Here is a 20,822-nt window from a genome sequence, read left to right as displayed (position 1 = left end):
TATATGGGTTTTCATTTTTATATAAACATTTTTCTTTTTTTTTTACAAAATTTCACATTAAAATTGAATTATTTGAATTATAAACTATTGTATGTAGGTTGATCAATTATTAATTAATATAAAAAGCTAGATAATTAATATTAATATTAAGTATTCTTTTAGTCTGAAGTGGTAAAACTTATCAACACCACCTTCTTAAAGAATATCTAATGATTTCTTCATATATTTTATGATAAAATGAAATACATACTTATTAGTAAACAAAGTAGAATGAGTTATGATTTTATTATTTATATTTTATCTTCTATCAAAGATATGGAAAAGTAAAAAACATTATGTAGCAACAATAAATGTTTATTTAAATTAAACACCCATGATTCATCTCAATTTAATTTTTATATAAATTAAATTACATGAATTCACCTTTTCTATTCATCAGTCTCACAGATTATGAAAGATTAAATAGGAAATGCTAAGTATGGGTTAAGAACGTTAAGTGCTAAATAACTAGGATTTGGATTCCCCGTAGTTGAATTGGAATACATTTTCAATATTGGGCAAATGTTTATTGAAAAAGTTCACTTTATACAAAAATTTTCAATAAACATTTATACCAAATTAAGATATGAACATAAAAAAAATAAACTTCGCTAAAATAAACTTCTAATTTTAATTTATGAAAGAAACTTTTCTTATTTTCTTCTCGTTTAAGACATGTGATTTTCATTTGAAGTTTGTAATGGAGTTCAGCCCCTAAGTCACTGTACCAGTTGTTCTTTGTAATTGAGAATACTATGATCACAGATTTCTATTACCATTATCAAACACTCGGCAAGGCCAAAACAAGATCTCGATTATAGTTTCCCTACCACACATTATTTGTACATAGGGCTGCTTGAAACTTATTAGCACTAGATTCAATATCATTCATTCTTCTTTTCAAGACTCTTAAGCAGAGTAAAAAGCTTGATTACAGATCAAATAAGTGAATACATTGTTTTGTTGTAGAAGCAATGCATGAGCTTTAGACCTTTGATGACATGTTGGATTCACCCTCATTCTTGGTCTTGTGAGATTCAAACTTATCAATTGCTACCTGCAGTTCATCAGTGCCTCCAACAGCCCTCATGGTGTAGAAATAGGCACCAAAGACAAAAGCTGTCAAACTCCCAGCAACTACCAAATTCTTTGCCTTGGGTGGAAGGCTCCTAAATCCTAAAAGTCCAGCCATCTAGGTCAACGGAGAAAAAAAGGGTTAGCATAATTTCACATAATACAATTACCTTTGTTGATGCAAGTGGATGAAATAAAACACATAAGATCAATAAATAAATAAATAAATTCTAAATTGTGATGACGAAGGGAATGCAAGCAAATAAGAGGTAAGCATTTCCACAAACAAAACGAGAAAGAAGCTGCTGCTAACGCTCTCGCCCACGTCAAGAACAAGCAGAACGATGAACAGAGAGGGCAAAGCAATTGAAAGAGTTGTAGAACTGAGTGTTTTGCTTTGACATATTTATCAGATTTTCAAAAAGCTTTTGATATGCCCCAAAAGTAACCCTAAGAGACATGAATTTAAGAAATCTAACTGAAAAACATGAAATGAACATTGCAAGAAAACTTTGTTCATCCAAGTTTAACACAAAAAGCAGAAATAGTTTCAATTGCGTAACAGACTTGGATGACAGATTTGCAACACAAACAAAAAATTTAAATATTTCATCCATTGACAAACATTTGCAGTACAAAACTAAGAACACATTATTCAAGACTAAGCTCTTTACCACTAAAATCCACCTTAAATACAGCAAGAATAGTTCTCTAAAGCCTAAATCTCCAGAGACCTATTGTAGATTTATACTAGTTTTCACATAGTAGGACATAATAAATGTATTCAGCAGAATAGGATATTAACAAAACATATCATATCACACATGAAGACTGGACTTTGGAGTTCAATGTGGAATCTAAATCCAGAAATTGAGCCTGAAACATTCAAACCCCAGCAACTACCTTAGGTGAAAGACTCCTATATCCTAAAAAGTCCAGCCATCTAGGTCAAGGGGGAAAAGGGGTTAGCATAATTTCACAAAATACAATAACCCTTTGTTGATGCAAGTGCAGAAAATACATAAGATCAATATATAAATAAATAAATTCTAAATTGTGAAGATAAGGGTAATGCAAGAAAATAAAAGGCAAACATTTCCACAAACAGAATGAGGGCAGTCTCAAAACTATTGAAAGAATATTAAACCCAAATGCATTGAGGGGTGGCTAAATTGTTTCATCTAACAGAAACAGTTTCAGTGGGTACTACTCATACTTCTTCCAATCGAAGAGAATCTTTCAATTTCAATTAACTTTATATTATATGATATGAATCAGCCAACATTAGCAATATCAAAATTTTCAGAAAGGGCGAAACCAAAGAAAGAGGGAGAAAGGTCGAATTCGCATTACCACATGGAACAGAAGAAGATCCTCCGATTCAATTCACTTCTTTGGATTTGTGAACACAGCACAACGAATACTCTTCCTTTTGTGAAGATGAAAGAGCGCAAAACACACCCTCTTCAATGAATTTCAGTATATAAAACCTAGTGTAAAATATACTTTCAATTTTTAATAATCAATATAAAGTTTTCACAAAATAAAAATTAATGAGTTGCAATTTTTAAAGACAAAAGAGATTTACAACAATAATAATATTCAACAACTGTTTTCTTAGTTCATTTATAAACATTGCAAACAAGTTTTGTTATATTATTATTTAACTATTTTATTATGTTATTAGAAAGTCAAACTTTTTAACAATAATATACACAGTTAATCAGATTGAAATTTTTTCTAATTATTAATTAAATAAAAGTATAATTACCCCCAGAAAGGAAAATAAGCACTAAAAATATATTTAAAGAAGTTAGGAAACTATGCATCAACGTTGTATAGTTATTGGTTATTGATCATTCAGAGAGTTCCTTTTTATCATAAAATATTAGAAGTAAACATGATTCAAATTCAAATTTAGTTTAATTTGAGATAAGGAATATTGAATTGAGTGAAATTAATACAGTTGCATTATAATTATATTTTTATGCAGTGGCATAATTAATATCATAAATATAAAAAAAAAAGTTCACTTTGTAAGTTCTAAATGGTATAGTTCAAAAATTAAATGAATATTTAAAATTGTATAATTTAAAACGAATTCTACAATTTGTAATTTTTATTTTATTTTCAGATTACTCAATTTGAAATATATTTTTTTTAGAGAAAAACATTTGAATTAATCAATTTATCCAGAAGTCAAAAATAATATTCGGAATTGTGTAATTCAGAAAAAATTATTGTGATATTCGAGAACTTACTTTTAAGAAAAAATATCTACAGATAGTGTAACTCGGAAGTAAAAGATCTTTTATAGATTGTCCAATTAAAAGAAAAAAAATTGGACTGCATAACCCATAAGTCACTTATGTATTACGTAATTCATAAAGTTTTAAGAAAAAAATAATTTCTATACTATCTGTAGAAAAAAGTAAAAAGTAAAAAGATTTATATTTATGAGGTGTAGAAAAAAAATATGGGTAGCTGTATAAAGAAATGGCCCAAAATGAAAGATCCAATTTATTATGGATTTTAGACCAAGTTCGTACTTTGTCAGGAAATTCTCTTGAGCCTGATTCTCCCTCCACCATATCACTTCAAATTTGCATCATGTTCGTTTTGCTTTTAATGATTTAAGGATTTGTCTTTAGAATATATATCTAAAGCAAATCTCAAAGTTTCAAATATGTAAGTATGGAACTAATATGACTTTGAAGTTAGCCATCTAGAACTTATTTGGACATCATATTGCTCTTCCAAATGTTAAGATCCGTAAACAAATATAAATGAGTTATGGATTTCGATCCTTCAACACTATTTAGAGCACACCGTTCTAGACATAAAAATCCAGAACTCATAACTCACTTCCAGATATAATTATTCAGAAGTTTAAATGAAACACGAAAATAATTTTTTGGATATCTAAATCCGAAGTATATAACAACCACTTCTGGATTTCTACATGCAAACATGAAGTCAAGAATAATGTTGTATTTTAAATTTTATGTTGAGACCCTTTTACTGAAGGATAGTTTATGTTGAACTTTTATAAATGTTTCCAATGAATAATTCACAGAGGTCCAATCTAACCACCAAAATGTATACGTGCATCATATTAGACCTTTGAAACCATTCTGCAACCATTTTGGTTGAAGAACCTGCAATATATACACCAGATGCTTTGCCTGTGCTCCCTTATCTAATGCCTGACCATAAACCTTCTGGGGATTATCTCTCTAAAAGCAACTTCGAAATCTCCACCCTTATGTCAGATTCAGTTTTATAATCAATCTTCAAAAAGATATAGATACATCTTCTACACTTCTTGAATATGTTATGTTACTCATTTATAAACTATTAACAATATGAAATTTGATTCCTATAAAAGTTTAATAGACTCCAGGCAGGACACAAATTTCACGTACTTACAAAACCCAAACATTTGGAAATCATCTCAATCGACAAATCAAACATCAAATAAGTGAAGCTTTTGAAGCAGTGCATACGGTTTTCATTTTAAGTTTGTAATAGCATTCTGCTCTAAGTCCCCATACCCCATAACAGTAGTGGCTATACTTGCATATACCATGACCACCAGATTTGTGTTATCAACAAGACACCTCGATAAGACCAAACCAGGATCTCAATTCTGATGTTATTCCAAAACCAAAACAGTGAATATCCCCGAAGTATCATTCGGTAAAAACAGGAATGTAATTCTCTAAATGCAGGAACTATCTATATAAGGGTGCTTCATAGGACTAAAGTCTACTAACAAGATATCACAGACCTCAACCAATACAAATGTGGAACTGCAATGAGCTCAAATCTGATGTATTTCAACAATAGCTTCGACGATTTTTTTCTCAATATTGTCTTTATCAATCCACGTTGAACTCTGTCGGCGCAACGACTCTTTCTTCTCTTCTTTCTTCTTCTCATGCATTTTGACTTTCATCCTCCAGTTTTCAAGTTTCTCAGCTCTTTCTTTTAACTGGTTCACAAAAGTAAGAAATCAATCCCAAGATGGCAATGAACTAAATTAAGACGGTCCATGACCGTGTGTTTTCTCTTATTATAGAGAAACAACCGCTCATATTTATTAGACTTTTAGAAAGCTTTTGAAATGCCCCAAAACCTAAAGACAGGAATGTAAGAAATTTAACTGAAAAGCAAGAAATGAACATTACAAGATTTTTTTTTATCAAAGTTCAACACAAATTCATAATAAAAGAGAATACAATAGAAATAGTTTCACTTGAATGACAGATTTGCAGCACAAACAAAAAAATTAAATATTTAATCATTTGACAAACAATTGCAGTACAAAGAACAAAGTATCCAAAGAGAGAAATTAAGAACACATATTGTAGTCAAGACCTCTTTAGCACTAAAATAAACCTCGAGTACAGCAAGAATAGTTCTCTAAAGCTCAAATCTCCAGAGAGCTATTGTAGAATTAAACTTTCACAGAGTATAACATAATAAATGTATTCAGCAGAACAGGATACTAACAAAACATATCATATCACACATGAAGAGTGAACTTCAAATTGAGCCTTAAACATTCAAATTGCAGTTTGAACAAACAAATTGACATGCCAGGAAATCCAGGTTCATTTTAACTTTTCAGCAAGCATACGCAACTCAGGACAAACCTCAAATGGAGTTATTCAAGGGGTTTTTCGGCGCTGATCTCTAATCAAAATTGAAGTATCACCTCAGTAACCTATGCTGATATTTAATGTGAACATACACTATGCACATCAAAACTGTGACAAAAACAAATTGTACCAAAAACGCTTGCATATAGGTTTTGTCCAAACAACAATTGGATTTGAGGAAGATATCAACATACGAGCATTTCTCGAAACTGTTGTCGTTCGATGTCGCGTTCTTGGGCTCTGAGCTGGGCCGCCTGAGCCTTGAGCTTCTTGCGCTCTTCGTTGGCGATTCTGAGGGCTTCCCTGCGAGCCTCATCCTTGCGCTCCTTCTCAATCTTCATCGCTTCCATCTCTCTTATGTACTCCTTCCGAACCTCCTTCACTTGCTTCGCGTAATCCCTTCGCAGCATCGCCAGCTTCGCCTCCGCCTCCTTTGGGTCCCGCGGCGCATTCCAGCTTCCCAGGAAGGAGTTCGGAGAGAGGAAGTTGTGGTTCTCTAGCTGCTGCGACGCCCTCGCCGACGTCGAGAACGAGCGGAGCGATGAACGGAGCATGCTAATCACGCCGAAAACACAACCATCGAGAACGAGTTTGAGTGAGCATTTTTCACAAACAGGTTGAGGGCAACGCGATTGAAAGAGTTGTAAAACGGATCGTTTTGTTTTGTTATTAAATTTGCATGATATGATATGATATGATAAGCATTAGTAATTTAGAAATGAAGTGAAGAAATGAAAGAGAGAGAGCAATTGTGAATTACCTTACTCAGAAAAAGACTATAGCTCAAACACAACACAACAGAGACACCCTCTTCGTTTTGTAAGACCCAAAAGAAGAATTGATCTGAATTTGTTTTTGCTCTCTTTTATTTGGTATTTTATTTTTAAAAGGTTTGATTTGTCTTTCAGTTTTTATTTTAAAAAATGTTATTTTTTTAAAAAGGTTCTATTTTAACCTTTTCTTTTTTTTTCTTAGATAGTGTTATTTCTGGATTATGATATTTAACAAATTTAATTAATCTCTCTCCTTAAACTAGTCACAAAAATTTGATTCTTTTGTGTACAAATTTCTTTTCTTTACCTTTATAAACTTATATTTTACACCTATATTGACATAGAAATACGTATAATTCAATATATAAAAATACGTATAATTTTTAAAATGTATAGTATACAGGGACATAAATTTATATATTATATAATTATATAAATTGATAATAAAGATTTATATGCATAACTATGTTTCAGTTTTTTTCTTAACAGGAAGATCATGACTGGTTCAAAAGAACTTGTTCCTTATTTTTATAATAAGTTTGAGTTTTTAAAAAATTAATGTATTTTTCTTTTTTAAAATTGTGTTAGAACCGTATTAGAATTGTCAAAAATCTAATAAATACTCTTTGAGTTACACACTTCATCGATACATATCCTATAAGTCTCAATATCTGATATGTATCCAACACGAATACATTCGAACACATAATTTAAAAAGTGTGTTCCACCCTCATAACCTCTAAGTGTTGTTGATAGAGAAACATCCTACTACAACAAATATAAAAGATTTCTATTTAATGTTAATAGCATATGAACATTAATCTTCACTAAACAAGTAACAATTATTAAAAACAAAACAAGTCTTTAATTATCTCAATTCTTAACATATTTAAAATATAAAACTAATGAAAATAAAGTTCTTTTTATTACGACTTTAACTTTTTTTCTTAAACATTTGTTTTGAGTAATTTTAAAAATGTTTTTATTATTCTTACTTTCAATTTTCTTACAAATCCAATAGTTCAAGATGAGTTACACATTAGACTATTGAAAAATATTCTTAAAAAATGGAATTCAATACATGTATAGAAGCACGAAAGAATAAAGATAAAATGAAAAAGAAGTAGGAATAGAATGAGGGTAAGGTACTACAATCGGCTATTATTGCACAATCAAAGTTCTTCCTGCACCTCCATATATGCAGACTCCTTCTTCCTGCACTTCCAAATGGTCATACTTCCATATGGTAGTATGTTCTTGTCCCACCTCCATACGAAGCGTGAAAAATATTTTTTTATCTTTCTTGTGTCATCCCCGTATATTTATAAAATTCAAAAGCAATTTAAAAAAATTATATATATATATATTCTAAATTACATAATCTGAAAGCTAATCTTAGATTCAAAAGTAGTTTACGGATTATATAATCCAAAATATATTTAAAAAAAATGATATTCTAGATTTCAGATTACATAATTCAGAAATTACTCTTAAATTCAAAAAATACTTCTGAATTATATAATTCGAAAACTAATCACATAAATGAAAAATGTTTTCGTTTCCAGATTATGTAATCCAAAAACTAATCATATCTAAAAAGAGCTTTTGGATTGCATAACCCGAAAACTAATTATGAATTTGGATAAGACTTCCAGATTACATAATCGGAATATTACAAAAGGACATTTTTGAAATACAAATATTTATGAAGGTGAGAGAAGAACATATGGAGGTGCAGGAGGAAGCAGTCATCCATGTCTTGTTCTAAGACCATGCCTCAATATGATATTTACCACATCTTTCTAATGCTCTAATCCACCTAACTGCATCTTCTCTTGATACTCCATTTTCTTTAGATATAATTTCCTCAAAAGCTGATGTTACATCTGCAGGCATCTTAGTTGAAGAACCTGCTATATAAACAGCAGCACCCTCAGATAATAGGTTCCAGATCCTTTTGCTGTGCTCCCTCATCTTGTGCTGAACATAAACCTTCTGAGGTTGGTCCCTTGAGAAAGCAACATAGAAACCTCCACCCTTTGCTTCTGAAAGCACCCCTTTGTTTTGTGAATGACTCAACCAAAAGTCATGGTACAGAAAGTCACCCTTTTCATTGCAACAACCAAAGAAAAAAATAATTGGAGCAGTGGCATTGGTTCTACTCTGCACTGCTCTTTCCTCTAGGAATCCCCGGAAAGGCGCGCATCCTGTTCCCGGTCCAACGAGTATGAGGGGAAGTGACGGTGCAGGTACCGGAAGCAAACCTTTATGGAACCAGGCTGGAACAAGGGTACCTGCTTAAAAGAAGAAAAAAGGTAGATGTAGAGGCAATGCTTCTGGTTACTTGAGAAAATGCAATGAGTGGCTTGTTTTGCTTCATACCATCACAAGGATCTAATGCAGCTAGCCATGAGGAACATAGTCCTTTCTTTTTCCTCTTGTAAGGTGTTGTCCATGACACCACATTCACAGTCAAGTGTACTTGATTGGGATGAGCTGATTGAGAAGAAGATATGGAGAATGCTCTTGGTTTCAGAGGAGGAACCAGTTGGACTAGCCACTCAAATGGCATTTTTACAGAAGGAAAATCCTCTAACACCTATTTTTCCCACCAAACATGGAGAACAGACTTATGCACAAATTTGAAATAAAGCAGACAAAAAAAAGCAGATAATCAAGGAATATCTAAATAATTGTTAAATGGAAGCTAAATTAGAAAACCATCAGTTCATCACAGAGGCTATCATATCCTCTTGCATTTTTATTCCCTTCCAATGAAATTTCTTTTATTTTCAGAGAAAGAAAACATCATGATCGAGTAAAATAAAATCCCAGAACTGCTACAAATTTTGGGATCTACTTCTACATTACATTGCATCTCCCCAATTCAATTTTAGCAGATTCATGCCATTGAAAAATGAGTCATATCACTGTTAGTGAATAAAATAAAAAAACTATCAATTTAATTTGAACAAAGCAATTACCTTCAAAACAGAACTGGAACTGAAACTGAAATCTAATTTTTTTTTTCATACATAAGATTTTAAATGTCATTAAAAATCTGCCTGATATCACTAATCTTGGTAGACAATATTTATATCCTCCCATTATATATCTACTTATGCATCATAATTGAATATAAGCTTAAGAACCACCAAACCTTATCAATTATTGTTTCATTAATTCCTTTACATTCATGGACCTTAGACACAAGAGAACTCATTGACCTTACCTCAAGAACAGTTCTTCTTTCTTTCTGGTTATATTGGTAAAGGTCGTCTCTTCCTTCAGGTGAAACAAAATATTTAAGTCTTTCCCTCTCATGTTCTGCTGTTGCAAAAAAACTCATAACCTGGAACATAACAGTAATGCTAGGTTAGCTTTTAATGCAAGAAGTTATGGCATAATAAGTTGTGAAGAAACTCAAATATCCAAGCTGATGACATAATAATTTATCAAGCTTCTTTTCCTATATGTAAATACTAAAGAAATCATCATGTGTTATAACAAACTTATAACTTATAAGATACACATCATTACACAAAGCCAATAAATATATTGAAAAATCATCATTCCTTGGTCATTGTGAGTTTCTATTTGATTACACAAAGCAACCAATTATAGCAACTTATTAACTCATTATGTATCTAATCCAAGGTTAATAACTTCAAATAGAAAAGAAAAAGAGCATAAAGTAAATGAAAAGGGAAAACATTGAATTTAATTATGTACTTTTTAAAAAAATGGCATAAAAAGTGGGCTGTCAAAACTGACTACATCTTACCTCAAAGAAGTAGCGCCGTGGAGAAGCTGAAGCTACATCCATTGAATATTCCACAAAAGTTCTTAATTTTACAGGGATTCTAGAATCATGTGCATTGTGATCATCCATTTCTCTTGGACTTACCTGAAATTTTGCAGATATCTTAGCAGTAAATGTACATACACATATTGAAGAAAAATAAGTTTAATAACAAAAATACCAATCAGGTATACAAATAAAGTACAAGCAAAAAAGGAAACTATATAATTCTACTATTCCTAGATAGAAAACTTTTCAGGGAGAACATGGCTTCAGAAAAGTCCTGGAAGCACAAAGTAATAGCAGAAACAACCACGAGGCTTGCTTCTTTTATCTGTATATGACGTTAAAAAGAGGTCATTTAGCTGATTAAATGTATCAAACAATGTTTGAATGTTTCATTTATGTCTAGACACGAGGCAGCATAATGTGAAGTCAATGCTAACTGAGGAGGGTCGGAGAACCACATTAATATTAACTAATATTGAATTACTTACAGTTATGAATGAATCAGGATCCAAATTACAACGTTGTATGAAAGCATCAACTGCAATGGAATCTTGACCAGGTAGAATTTCAAGAACATCACCAATCTCATATTGAAGAGCCTGAGCAAACCATAATGCATTTCTTAATTCAAAATCAGGTGGAGGAATATAATTTTGTAGCAAGTAATTTCACCATTCGATATAAAAATAGGATCTGAAGAATTGTAATTTGTTCTTAATGTGTTTCAACACTAAGAAGTTTATACATCTATCCACCACAAGGTTAAAGAAAAGATACAGTAGCTTACATGTGAAACAGATTCAAATTCAAAATGACGAACATCTTTTACACAGTTTGATGTGGTCAGAGGAAGATTCTTTACCTGCATGATCAGAACGAAATAAAGTGAGGCATTCTACAGAAACAAATGACTAGGTGGTAGATACGTTTTTAGAAAAGGTTGTTCATGAAAAATATAGGCTTAGAAAACACACATTGAGTAAATCAAGTCTACAAAATTCTATACATTTTAAGGATCAATTAACACTTCATCAATCAACGTCAATTTTAATAGATTAGATATTGTACTTCTTAAAATACAAGGAAATTTTAACTATAAAAATGACATACAAACATTTGATTTATCTAAAATTCTGAATGCATGAGCATCAAGACGTCAATATAATATCATATAATTCTTATCTTATACCATCTTAAGAAAGCAGCCAGGTGTGCTTCTGTCAGACAATGCTTTTCCAGGGTGCACTGTTCGAGCACTCCCAACTTGAATACTAAGACATGTTAAATCTGAAAGAGTCACATGTTATTCTAGTCAAATATAACAATAAAAAAAAGCCTTATCAACGATGAGGATAAAAATGTGTAATTCCACCAAACCATTACAGCTAAAACTCCACCAAATGAAGAATAAACAACTTTGGGAACACCAAAGCAATTTTTTCTCACATTTGGGTGTATTTTATGTGTGAGTGTGTACTGCTTTTGCCCAAATGTGACAAAAAGCCAAAATGCTCTCACATGTTTACGCACCAACAACTTTCAAGGCTTAACCATAAGTAATTCAAGCACAACTAATATTCCACATCCAATCACATGTCAACAATTCGATAAAATGACTATGTAGTGAAGTAATTAAAGCAAGCACTTCTACCAATTTGAGACTAGTGTATTACTTGATATGCAAAGTCTAATTACCTAAGCATAGAAGAGAGCTACCTAATTCAATTATTCATAGAGATGACGAATCATTAGCAATAAAAGCAACATACATGCAAAGACTTTCTGAGTAAAAAATATGAAAGATTGCAAGTCAACCAAGAACTTAACCAGTTTGGAATACCAGAAGTACTAGAAAAACGTGAGTCCTCATTTTCAGAGTTGTGATATGTGATCTGGACTTTGGGTTGATCAATCAAAATTGTATCTTGAATCACAACATCAGGACCATTTGATAAGAATTGTGGTTTAATCATATTTAACATTCTCCACAGAGAAGACGACCAAGGATCCAGAGAAGCTTCATAGCTACAAATAATTATACCATCTTTAGTCACTTGAAACAAAGTTTGTATTACAACATACAATGAAAAGAAAACATTGATTCTGATTAAACATATTACAAAGTGGACTTTAAACCTAACTCAACCCCATAAAACCGGCTCATAGGGTTGAGGTTTGCACTCACTTATATACAATGAAAGGCTCTAATCTCTAGTCGATGTGGGATCTCCAACACACCCCCCTCACGCCGAGACTATCAACTCGTGCGTGGGACTATATATTATGGGTAGTCCGATAGCGGCCCGATAGCGGGTGACACGATAGGCTCAACAAATACTCGCTAAGATAGACTCGAAATGGCTCTGATACCATATTACAAAGATGAATCAGTATTCCAACAACATCAATGTTTCATACTTTATAAGCATAGATGTGTATGTTTTAACTATGTCAAGTAAAATATCCAATTGACAACATAGCTTGTAACCATACCCTGAAGGGTGTTGATCATCTCCCAAGCCTCTTTCTACAATAGCTATTCCTCCAAGATCCATTAATCTTTTGTCTAGCTTCTTCGCAACAAACTGTACCAGTTCACAGGTAAGGTTTTATCCAAATCATGAAACTAAAGAAAATAAACATATCTGGTAAGACAGTAAAAATTGCTTTGATCAAAATTTTAGTGTAACTAAGTCATTTTCAATATTGTCCAGTGCCTACTTTGCCCACATTCTCACAATGTTTCAGCATCAAGAGGTACATAGTCAATAATCAATGCAGCACCATGAGTGTTACACACAATCCAAAAAATAAAACATAACACCAAATGTGCAAGAATTGATACTTTACATTGTACTTCTGATAACTAGAATCTCCCAAGCCGAAAACTGCATAAGGAACCCCTTTAAGCCAATGCCGACCTAGGCTTCTCTGAAGAAGATATCTCCAAAACACCTGCAAAGGAAAAAGAATAACAAGCAAAAAAAAAACTTAAAATAAGAGTTTAATTTTCATGCACTGAAGTGTATAGACTTTTACACAATCAACTAAAAGGAAGCCAACTTAGATAAAAGGTCAACACTCTGATTGAATGATTATGTAAAAAAACCTTTAAACTATCACCATGTTTAAATTGAACTATGGAAGCAGTTTCAAATTACATCAAGAAAAAATTTAAAGATCCTTTTAAGCTAGTCACCTTCATAGAATCAGGTGTATCACCCTGGCCTGTTGTGGAAACAACAAAAATGACAGCCTGCTCCTGCGGTAACAAACACTGCACAAACATTGAATAAAAAACTTAAACTTTGATTTCAAAACAACACTTTTGGCACACACAGCAGTAGAAAAAGTTTCATTTGATTGCAACACATACAGGGTCATATTGATCAAGGGAGAGAAGGTTGACAGAACAAGCTCTGCGTTCAGCTTCGCGAGAGAGACGTTCGGCTACGTCCAATGCATTGCCCGTCTGAGTGGCATACAATATGAGGAGTTTATGCATCACTGTCACTTTCAATAACTTGAAAGCTAAGAGCTTTTTAGTGAATCGGAAAAGGGGGTTTTGGTAAAGTCTTCTGCTTCCCGGCTACTATCTCAAACCAGCGAACGCAATGAGAGGAATGAGAGAACGAGAGAAAGAGAAATGTATGTACTCACTCTAATTTTTTTAAAACTAGATTATACGAGGGCATGTTTTTTTCTCTTAAATTATATTGAAATACAGTTTTTAATTTTAATAAAAAAGTATTTTTTAAATTATAAAAGTTATATATATACAGGGATATATAAAGTTAAAGTCAGAAATTAAAATATATTTATTTTTTTTAACTAAAAAACAAATCACAAAATATTTTTAATCTAGGTAAGACACGGACAATGTGCTACATTATTTTTTTGTTTTTTACTTCACTATGTTCAAACTCTTTTCTGTTTATTTTTTTATACCAGTATAATTTACTATAAATATTATATTGAGACTTTAAAATATTATAATAGTAAAATAGAAAAATAATTTGTATACCCAACACTATATATAATTATAAATGATAAATATTTTATATTTATATTAATATACACGGATACACTACAAGAAAATCATTAAATAAAAATCAATTTTAGAAATAAAAAATAATTAATCACTATATTAATTAAATTAAATATTATTTTAGAGACAAAAAAAAATTAGTTTTTATTGTAAATAAAATTTATAAACTAATTTTTAATTAGATACTGAAATTTTGCAACCAACTTTAAAATCTAAAGTGATTAGTAGCTAAAATCTTAATAATTAATTAAATATTAATTTATAAATTGTATAAATAATAAAAATTATTTTAAATATCAATAATTTTTTTAGTTTCAAAAATAATATTTAATTTAATTAATATAGTGACTAATTATTTTTTTTTCTAGTTAGTGATTTTCTTGTAATGAAGTCAAACAAAATGTCCCAAATAATAATAAAAAAGTAGATGCCACAAATTAGAATATAAATTGAAAATGCAAAAGAAAGAATAGCTTTACTGGGCCATACATTTACAATGCTTCAAATATAGGGAGTAAGAATCGATATATCTTATGAGAACTCTAATTTACTTCTTATGGCTCAGCAAATGGTTCTAATTTTGTACACTCTATTGGACTTTCAGACATTTCACTATGCTGTTCATTATTACTTGGTTCACAAACCCCCTGTTGAAGTGTTACAGAATCTGAGGTTACTTCATCTTCAATTGATACTTCAACTTCTACCTCAGGCTTCTGATCACAAGAATTTAGTTCATTTTCAGGGATTGAATGTCCCTCTTTTTCAATCCCAGAGTTTTGCAATTTTTCCTCCTCAGCTTCTACTTCTACCTCAGGATTCTGATCAGAAGAAACTTCATTCCCTGGGATTGATGTTCCTTCTTCCTGGAGCCTCGAGTTTTGCAAATTTTCCTCCTTCCCAGCATCTACCTCGGGCTCGTCATGATCACCAGAACCTAGTTGATCACCTGGGATTGATGTCTGCTCTTCTTGAATGCCTGAGTTTTGCAAGTTTTCCTCCATCTCAGATTCTACCTCGGACTTGTGATCACTAGAAACTGGTTCATTTTCTGTGATTGATGTTCCCTCCTGCTGAAGGCCTGAGTCTTGCAATTTTTCCTCCATCTCTGCTTCTACCTCAAGCTTTTGATCACCAGAAACTAGTTCATTTCCTGAGATTGATGTTCGCTCTTCTTGAAGCACTGAGTTTTCTAATTTGTCCTCCATCTTCTGATTGTTATTATCAAGAGGCTTGTTAGTAGCAGGATACGCTCCATGATGTTTCTCTTCGACAGCCTCCACACATTCATCACCTTTCAGCTCCTTTTCATTATTGATGGATTTCGAAATAGAACATTCTTGGAACTCAACACCTTCAATAGAACTTTCTGAGGATATTTTATCCGGGCCTTTGCCTTCTGCAGTATGCTCTGTTTCTGAATCATCTTCATCCTCATTTTTAGAGACAGGAAACGACTGAAATGCGTCCCAGTCATCTTCACTGACTTCATCTTCTTCCTTGTCATTTTCATCAGTCTCCATCACAACAGCGGGTGGTGATGGTGCAACATGTTTCACTTCACTTCCTTCTGATGATGCCTTCGGCACTTTTATGTCCAAAACTGGTACTTTTAGATCTATTGGATTTTTGTCATGTGTTACAGAAGCTCGGATTACACCCTGCGAATTAGAAATTATAGTCGGACCTCATTATTCTTAAGGACAGAAACAAATTTGCCATTTCTAAAAATATAATCTCCATCAGCATCTTCCAGGTAGTCAATTTGCAATAGTAGAAAAAAAGGATCGGCTAATTCAGCAAAATAATTTTCTATAATCAGTTGACATAAACATCCATCAGTAACAAAGTACCTGAAGTTGTTGGCGGTGAAGAGGAGGCATTGATAGTAAAACATCCTTGAAATGAATGGCTGATGAAGGAATTTGAGCAAGGCGAGAAACAAGCTTAACAGCTGTGCTTCTTAAATCACTGACTTCCTGTCATTTATTTGCATGATCAAAAGAATGTATAACAAAATTACGAAGAGCTAGCTTCACAAATAGAAAATCCCAGTTCATATTACCTGAGAGAGCCCAGCTTCAGTTGACAAGAAAATCATGACAATTGCCTCCAGAAGTAGGTTCATAAAACTTCTCTGACAGTCATTACCTTTTGACAGGGTTTGTAACAGCACCAGGAGACTCAGGCATTCACTAGCAATGGTTACTGATTCGCTTGTCATAGTATTCTGTTATCAATAAAGTATGTAATCCTTTAATTACTCCATGAATTATAAAGTTAAATACTAATATGAACTAATGACAATATTAGATGTATTAATGGAAAAACAAATGAAACATTGGCTATACCTTAAACAGTTTGTGGATTAAACTGAAAATATCAGTAATTAGCTCACCCACAAGAAACATCATAAAAGAATTATCTTCAGTATTTACTCTTTGAATCCTGGATTTCAGAAATTGCAATCCTATTACTTGAACCTGTCAAGAAGAAAGTTCTGTCATTTGTATTTCTTTCTGGATAACAGCCATAGTCATAGTGTGTGGTGTTTCTTTCTGGTCTTTCATTTACCTGTGTATTCGAATCACTAAGTAAAGTTTGGATACATCGAATACAATATTTTACTGCACCAACACAGATGGAGTTCCTTGCTTCACAATCTTCGGCATATTTGCTTTCAAGAGCTAGTTTTGAAATGGATATAATTTGATCAAGAGAAAATGAAAGTTTTGTATGTATTAACTTGCGTTGGTTGGAACTTTTAACCAGCAAATGGAACTCCTCAATGCAGTCCTTAGTCAGAGCAGCGACTACGTTCAGACAAGTTCCAATCATATCTCTTAGAGAAATAATGCTATCATGAGGGTCAGCCTCATCTGCAAAAAAAAATGGGTAAAAGATCCATCAGCTCTGAAGTTGAATGAATCAAAGTTTATTCTTCTCTCCTATATTGGCTATAGCTTGAAGCCGAGATCCAGCTCAAATACCAAGTAATATTTTCCACATAAAGATTGTACCATTAAATTAAATGAAGAATAGTAAAAATGCATGTGAGCAAACATTGAGGAAATACGTGTAAAATATTAACATTCAAAATAGCAATGCACATGGAGGCATGAATGAACATGAATCACACTACTTCCAACTAAAACGGCTTACCATCGATGATTCTCTTTAATAAAGGAGTTGTACAGTTGACCATGTCAATGGCTCCTGATAAGCACACCTCAGTTGAAGCCTCCCTTACGCACTTGTAGCCAATTAAAACTAACGCCAAAACCACTGATTTGGGATTCTTATGCATCTTAAGTAATCATTGTGAGAAGAAATCATCAACCAAGACAATTTCAGAGAACAAATATAATTAAAGAAAAATTTAGGATAAAATATTGCACAACTTCCATGAATAGAAAATTGTAGATATTTGACAATAAAAATAATGGCTCAAACAGAAATCAGTCATCCAGTATCATAAACAACACACACCTTGGTCTCGATACGGTTGATGACTGCCTTTGTTGTGCTACATAGTGTTTGTATCACATTTACTTCAGAATTTGGATGAATTACTGAATCTGTGTCAGCACTAGACAACACAGGAACATGAAATCTTTAGCAAAGTATGTATATCCAATGCAAAACGTCAATCAAATAATTCACAGCCTTAATCATCAGTCATAGGAAATTAAATACCTCTGAAACACTTTAAAAAGGTAGTCTAAACAAAGTTCCGTAGTTATCAAAGCCAAATTTTCACTATTGAAAATTTCTTGTGGGCAATTCTGAGCAACCTATAGGGAAAAATTGAAACTTAAACTTCACAAGTCTAAAAAAAATTGAACGAAGCAGAAAAAGCTTGCTAGACTACAATACAATGAGAATCTAGACAATGAGATTATGAAGTGTTGAGAAAAAATAGAATGCGGGGTCACCATCCTTAAATCAATTTATCAAATGTCTACCTGTGATAAAATGGATATCGCAAGACTATGCCAAGAATTATCGATGTAAGTGGAATATGGAAGAATCTGCATACATTAAACAGAAATAGTTTTATTCATGCCCATTCCATATGATATAAAATCAACATGTAGGCTCATGAATTATTATGACTGCAAATAAGCAGGGACTATTTTGCATTCCAATATCCATAGAAACTGCACTACCATACAGTTAGATATCCCACATCAGCTAGAAATAAAATAAGATTATGATATATAAATAGAGTGTAATCCTCACCTTATAAGCTGAGGTTGAATTAGGCATAAACTCACTTACTAAGATATACATATATTGAATAATCCAGATTAGTCATCAAATTTTTTTCCTTTAATTTCTCAAACTTTCTACATTGTCTAGGACTATCGGTAGATTTAAAAAAGCCACAGGTTCTGCAAACTCAATATAATCCATAAGCCCCTAAATCACATGTTGTAGCTCCAAATGCTTAATAATTCTATATAAGGAAGAAAATAGAAGAAACTAATATTTCACAAGGACTAGTTTATTATATGAATATCCATGTCAATTATATTTGGAAATTATGTCAAGAACCATCTCTCCTAAAACTTAGGTGGAGGTACCAGAATGATTTTACACATAAGATAAAACACCCACCTGCAGCAGTTCTTTGCAAATATCCACAGTAAGTAACCCAGCTCCAAAAAATCTTTCAGTCAGAAGAAATTGAAACACAGGAAGTACAATTTCATATAATTTCAAGTCTGAGGATTTCACATCACTACTTGACAAGTTACCATTATGCTTAGCACTAAGAAATGCATGCTGTAAAATTGGTTGGCAAAGGATGGGATGTTGTGACTGGAACAGGCCAAGAAGAGAAAAGCCCCACAGGAACTTAAAATCTTCACACTTCAATTCAACCATGCTATATTGAAGTGCAGTGGCACTAGGTTTTAGGGTGTTTTCAACTGAGGTTTCATTTCCTTCAGAATCCACAGGAACTGCATCAAGTGCAAGTGCTTGCAAAATTACAGGCCAAGATTCATCTAAGCATGGACGCAACTTTGAAGATACAATAGTTGATTGCAATCCATCAAGGAACAGATTCCACTGCAAAAAAGGAGCAACTAGAATGAGAAGGCAACCATAAGATATTCACAGTTTCGTGTTGATCCAGATTTCATCTCCCAATAAAATTATGCACTCATAATATTTGATAAGTTCAAATTCTGGCATACCTTCCTCTTTGGGCTTAGGCATAAGCATATATAACTATAATCTTTCAATGTATGGATCCAGTACTTTCCCAGAATACTTGAGCTTTTTTGGAACAATGGTAATAGTGCCAGATACTTATCTGGAACTCCATCACGGTGCTTCCTCATGAATGCATATATATAACACTTAAGAGAAGCATGAGCAGCGAGAAGTCTTACTTTGATCTAAAATAAAAATTATAAGACAAAAGATGTAGACAATAAATATCTCAAAAAAAAATTCAAATACATAATAACCATATAGTCACATGCCTTGCTCGTGACCCATTCTGCAAATGAAGGATAGTAAATGTCCTCAAAGTCATTCAATGGGCGAGAAATTAACGAGAATATGCGCTTGACCACCACTTGGTCTCCGCTGATGATTCCACTTGTCAGTATCTGAAATTTTCACATACTAGTGAGTTATATTTAATCACATACTTGAGGAACTTTGCATATATATTGGCAACATCCCAATAATAATATGTTCAAGGGAAGCCTGCAATTGGATTTACAGAAGTAATTTTGGGGGATTTCTAAAAAAGTAAATAAATCAATTTCAAAGATAGAAAAGGAAATGAGGAGAAGGATGAAGCCTGCTACCTTGGTAGCCAAGTGCAAGCCTGCCTCCAATAGGCTAGGACTAGAAGATGTGTCCAAGGTAGTACGAACAGCAGATACTAGCTGGGCCTATATTTAGTACAGTTGAAGTTATTCCAAATAAATCACAAAAGTCATAATCTACTTAAATCATAAAAACAACACGTTATATGGGACTATGTAAAAAAAACAGTACGTGAATTAATTAAATGATCCTTAAAGAAACAAAAAACAGTATCCTTAGTTGACTAAAGAATCGAAATCTTGCCAGGGAAAACAAATTTCGCACATCTTGTTAAATACCTGATATTGTTCCAGTAGAAGATGCCCAGGAAGCTCCGGGTCAGCTGATTTTTCAAACTGTTAATCCAAATTCACATACAAGAACAAATTAATAAAACTTGACCAGTTGAGAGATAATAAGATTAGGATACACCATGCAGTACATGCACAACATAATATTAAGCAGAAAATAAATATTAATTAGTATATTCCAACATTAACTCCAGATATATAATTAATAAAAGTCATCAAGTTCTTCAACACTTAGTTGAAACTTTTGCATGTTTCAAAGTAAACAACAGTCAA

The 20,822-nt window shown here is 32.5% G+C and overlaps 4 protein-coding genes across 10 annotated transcripts in view; all 4 read right to left on the bottom strand.

The window, feature by feature from the left end:
- Nucleotides 1-834: 834 nt before the first annotated feature.
- LOC137825980 (uncharacterized) lies at nucleotides 835-1,231 on the bottom strand. Its single transcript, XM_068631807.1, has one exon. It carries the CDS (start codon nucleotides 1,229-1,231, stop codon nucleotides 1,025-1,027), a length of 207 nt encoding a protein of 68 aa, XP_068487908.1. The 3' UTR covers nucleotides 835-1,024.
- A 3,507-nt stretch (nucleotides 1,232-4,738) lies between these two features.
- On the bottom strand, nucleotides 4,739-6,675 carry LOC137825979 (uncharacterized). The gene is made up of 3 exons (XM_068631806.1): nucleotides 6,538-6,675; nucleotides 5,972-6,332; nucleotides 4,739-5,107 (listed from the first exon to the last, which is right to left on the bottom strand). Exons 2-3 carry the CDS (start codon nucleotides 6,329-6,331, stop codon nucleotides 4,937-4,939), a joined length of 531 nt encoding a protein of 176 aa, XP_068487907.1. The 5' UTR covers nucleotide 6,332; nucleotides 6,538-6,675; the 3' UTR covers nucleotides 4,739-4,936.
- Nucleotides 6,676-7,595: 920 nt separating this feature from the next.
- On the bottom strand, nucleotides 7,596-14,000 carry LOC137825977 (NADPH-dependent diflavin oxidoreductase 1). 5 transcript variants are annotated; one of them, XM_068631802.1, is made up of 12 exons: nucleotides 13,738-14,000; nucleotides 13,561-13,638; nucleotides 13,212-13,316; nucleotides 12,855-12,946; nucleotides 12,202-12,386; nucleotides 11,551-11,648; nucleotides 11,149-11,223; nucleotides 10,850-10,960; nucleotides 10,335-10,457; nucleotides 9,783-9,902; nucleotides 8,933-9,149; nucleotides 7,596-8,844 (listed from the first exon to the last, which is right to left on the bottom strand). In XM_068631802.1, exons 1-12 carry the CDS (start codon nucleotides 13,864-13,866, stop codon nucleotides 8,315-8,317), a joined length of 1,863 nt encoding a protein of 620 aa, XP_068487903.1. In that variant the 5' UTR covers nucleotides 13,867-14,000; the 3' UTR covers nucleotides 7,596-8,314. The 5 variants fall into 5 exon arrangements, with proteins under 5 accessions (XP_068487903.1, XP_068487905.1, XP_068487902.1 ...); XM_068631804.1 differs by having other exon boundaries at nucleotides 12,189-12,386; nucleotides 13,738-13,974; XM_068631801.1 differs by having other exon boundaries at nucleotides 7,968-8,847.
- Nucleotides 14,001-14,837: 837 nt separating this feature from the next.
- LOC137827079 (protein SWEETIE) overlaps nucleotides 14,838-20,822 on the bottom strand; it is a 37,653-nt gene continuing 31,668 nt past the window's right edge. For all 3 annotated transcript variants that reach the window (XM_068633287.1, XM_068633288.1, XM_068633289.1), the window contains 14 exons: nucleotides 20,538-20,594; nucleotides 20,238-20,324; nucleotides 19,905-20,033; nucleotides 19,614-19,817; nucleotides 19,030-19,485; nucleotides 18,375-18,440; nucleotides 18,106-18,203; nucleotides 17,899-17,998; nucleotides 17,572-17,716; nucleotides 16,984-17,288; nucleotides 16,761-16,892; nucleotides 16,475-16,639; nucleotides 16,263-16,388; nucleotides 14,838-16,070 (listed from right to left, as the gene is read on the bottom strand). In XM_068633287.1, coding sequence (XP_068489388.1) covers nucleotides 14,964-16,070; nucleotides 16,263-16,388; nucleotides 16,475-16,639; nucleotides 16,761-16,892; nucleotides 16,984-17,288; nucleotides 17,572-17,716; nucleotides 17,899-17,998; nucleotides 18,106-18,203; nucleotides 18,375-18,440; nucleotides 19,030-19,485; nucleotides 19,614-19,817; nucleotides 19,905-20,033; nucleotides 20,238-20,324; nucleotides 20,538-20,594 — 3,177 coding nt within the window. In that variant the 3' untranslated portion in view covers nucleotides 14,838-14,963. The remainder of the gene's footprint in view (nucleotides 16,071-16,262; nucleotides 16,389-16,474; nucleotides 16,640-16,760; nucleotides 16,893-16,983; nucleotides 17,289-17,571; nucleotides 17,717-17,898; nucleotides 17,999-18,105; nucleotides 18,204-18,374; nucleotides 18,441-19,029; nucleotides 19,486-19,613; nucleotides 19,818-19,904; nucleotides 20,034-20,237; nucleotides 20,325-20,537; nucleotides 20,595-20,822) is intronic.

This window comes from Phaseolus vulgaris, chromosome 8 (genome assembly GCF_000499845.2).
Source record: "Phaseolus vulgaris cultivar G19833 chromosome 8, P. vulgaris v2.0, whole genome shotgun sequence".
Lineage (NCBI taxonomy): Eukaryota > Viridiplantae > Streptophyta > Magnoliopsida > Fabales > Fabaceae > Phaseolus > Phaseolus vulgaris.
This window is presented reverse-complemented; position numbering and strand designations above follow the sequence as displayed.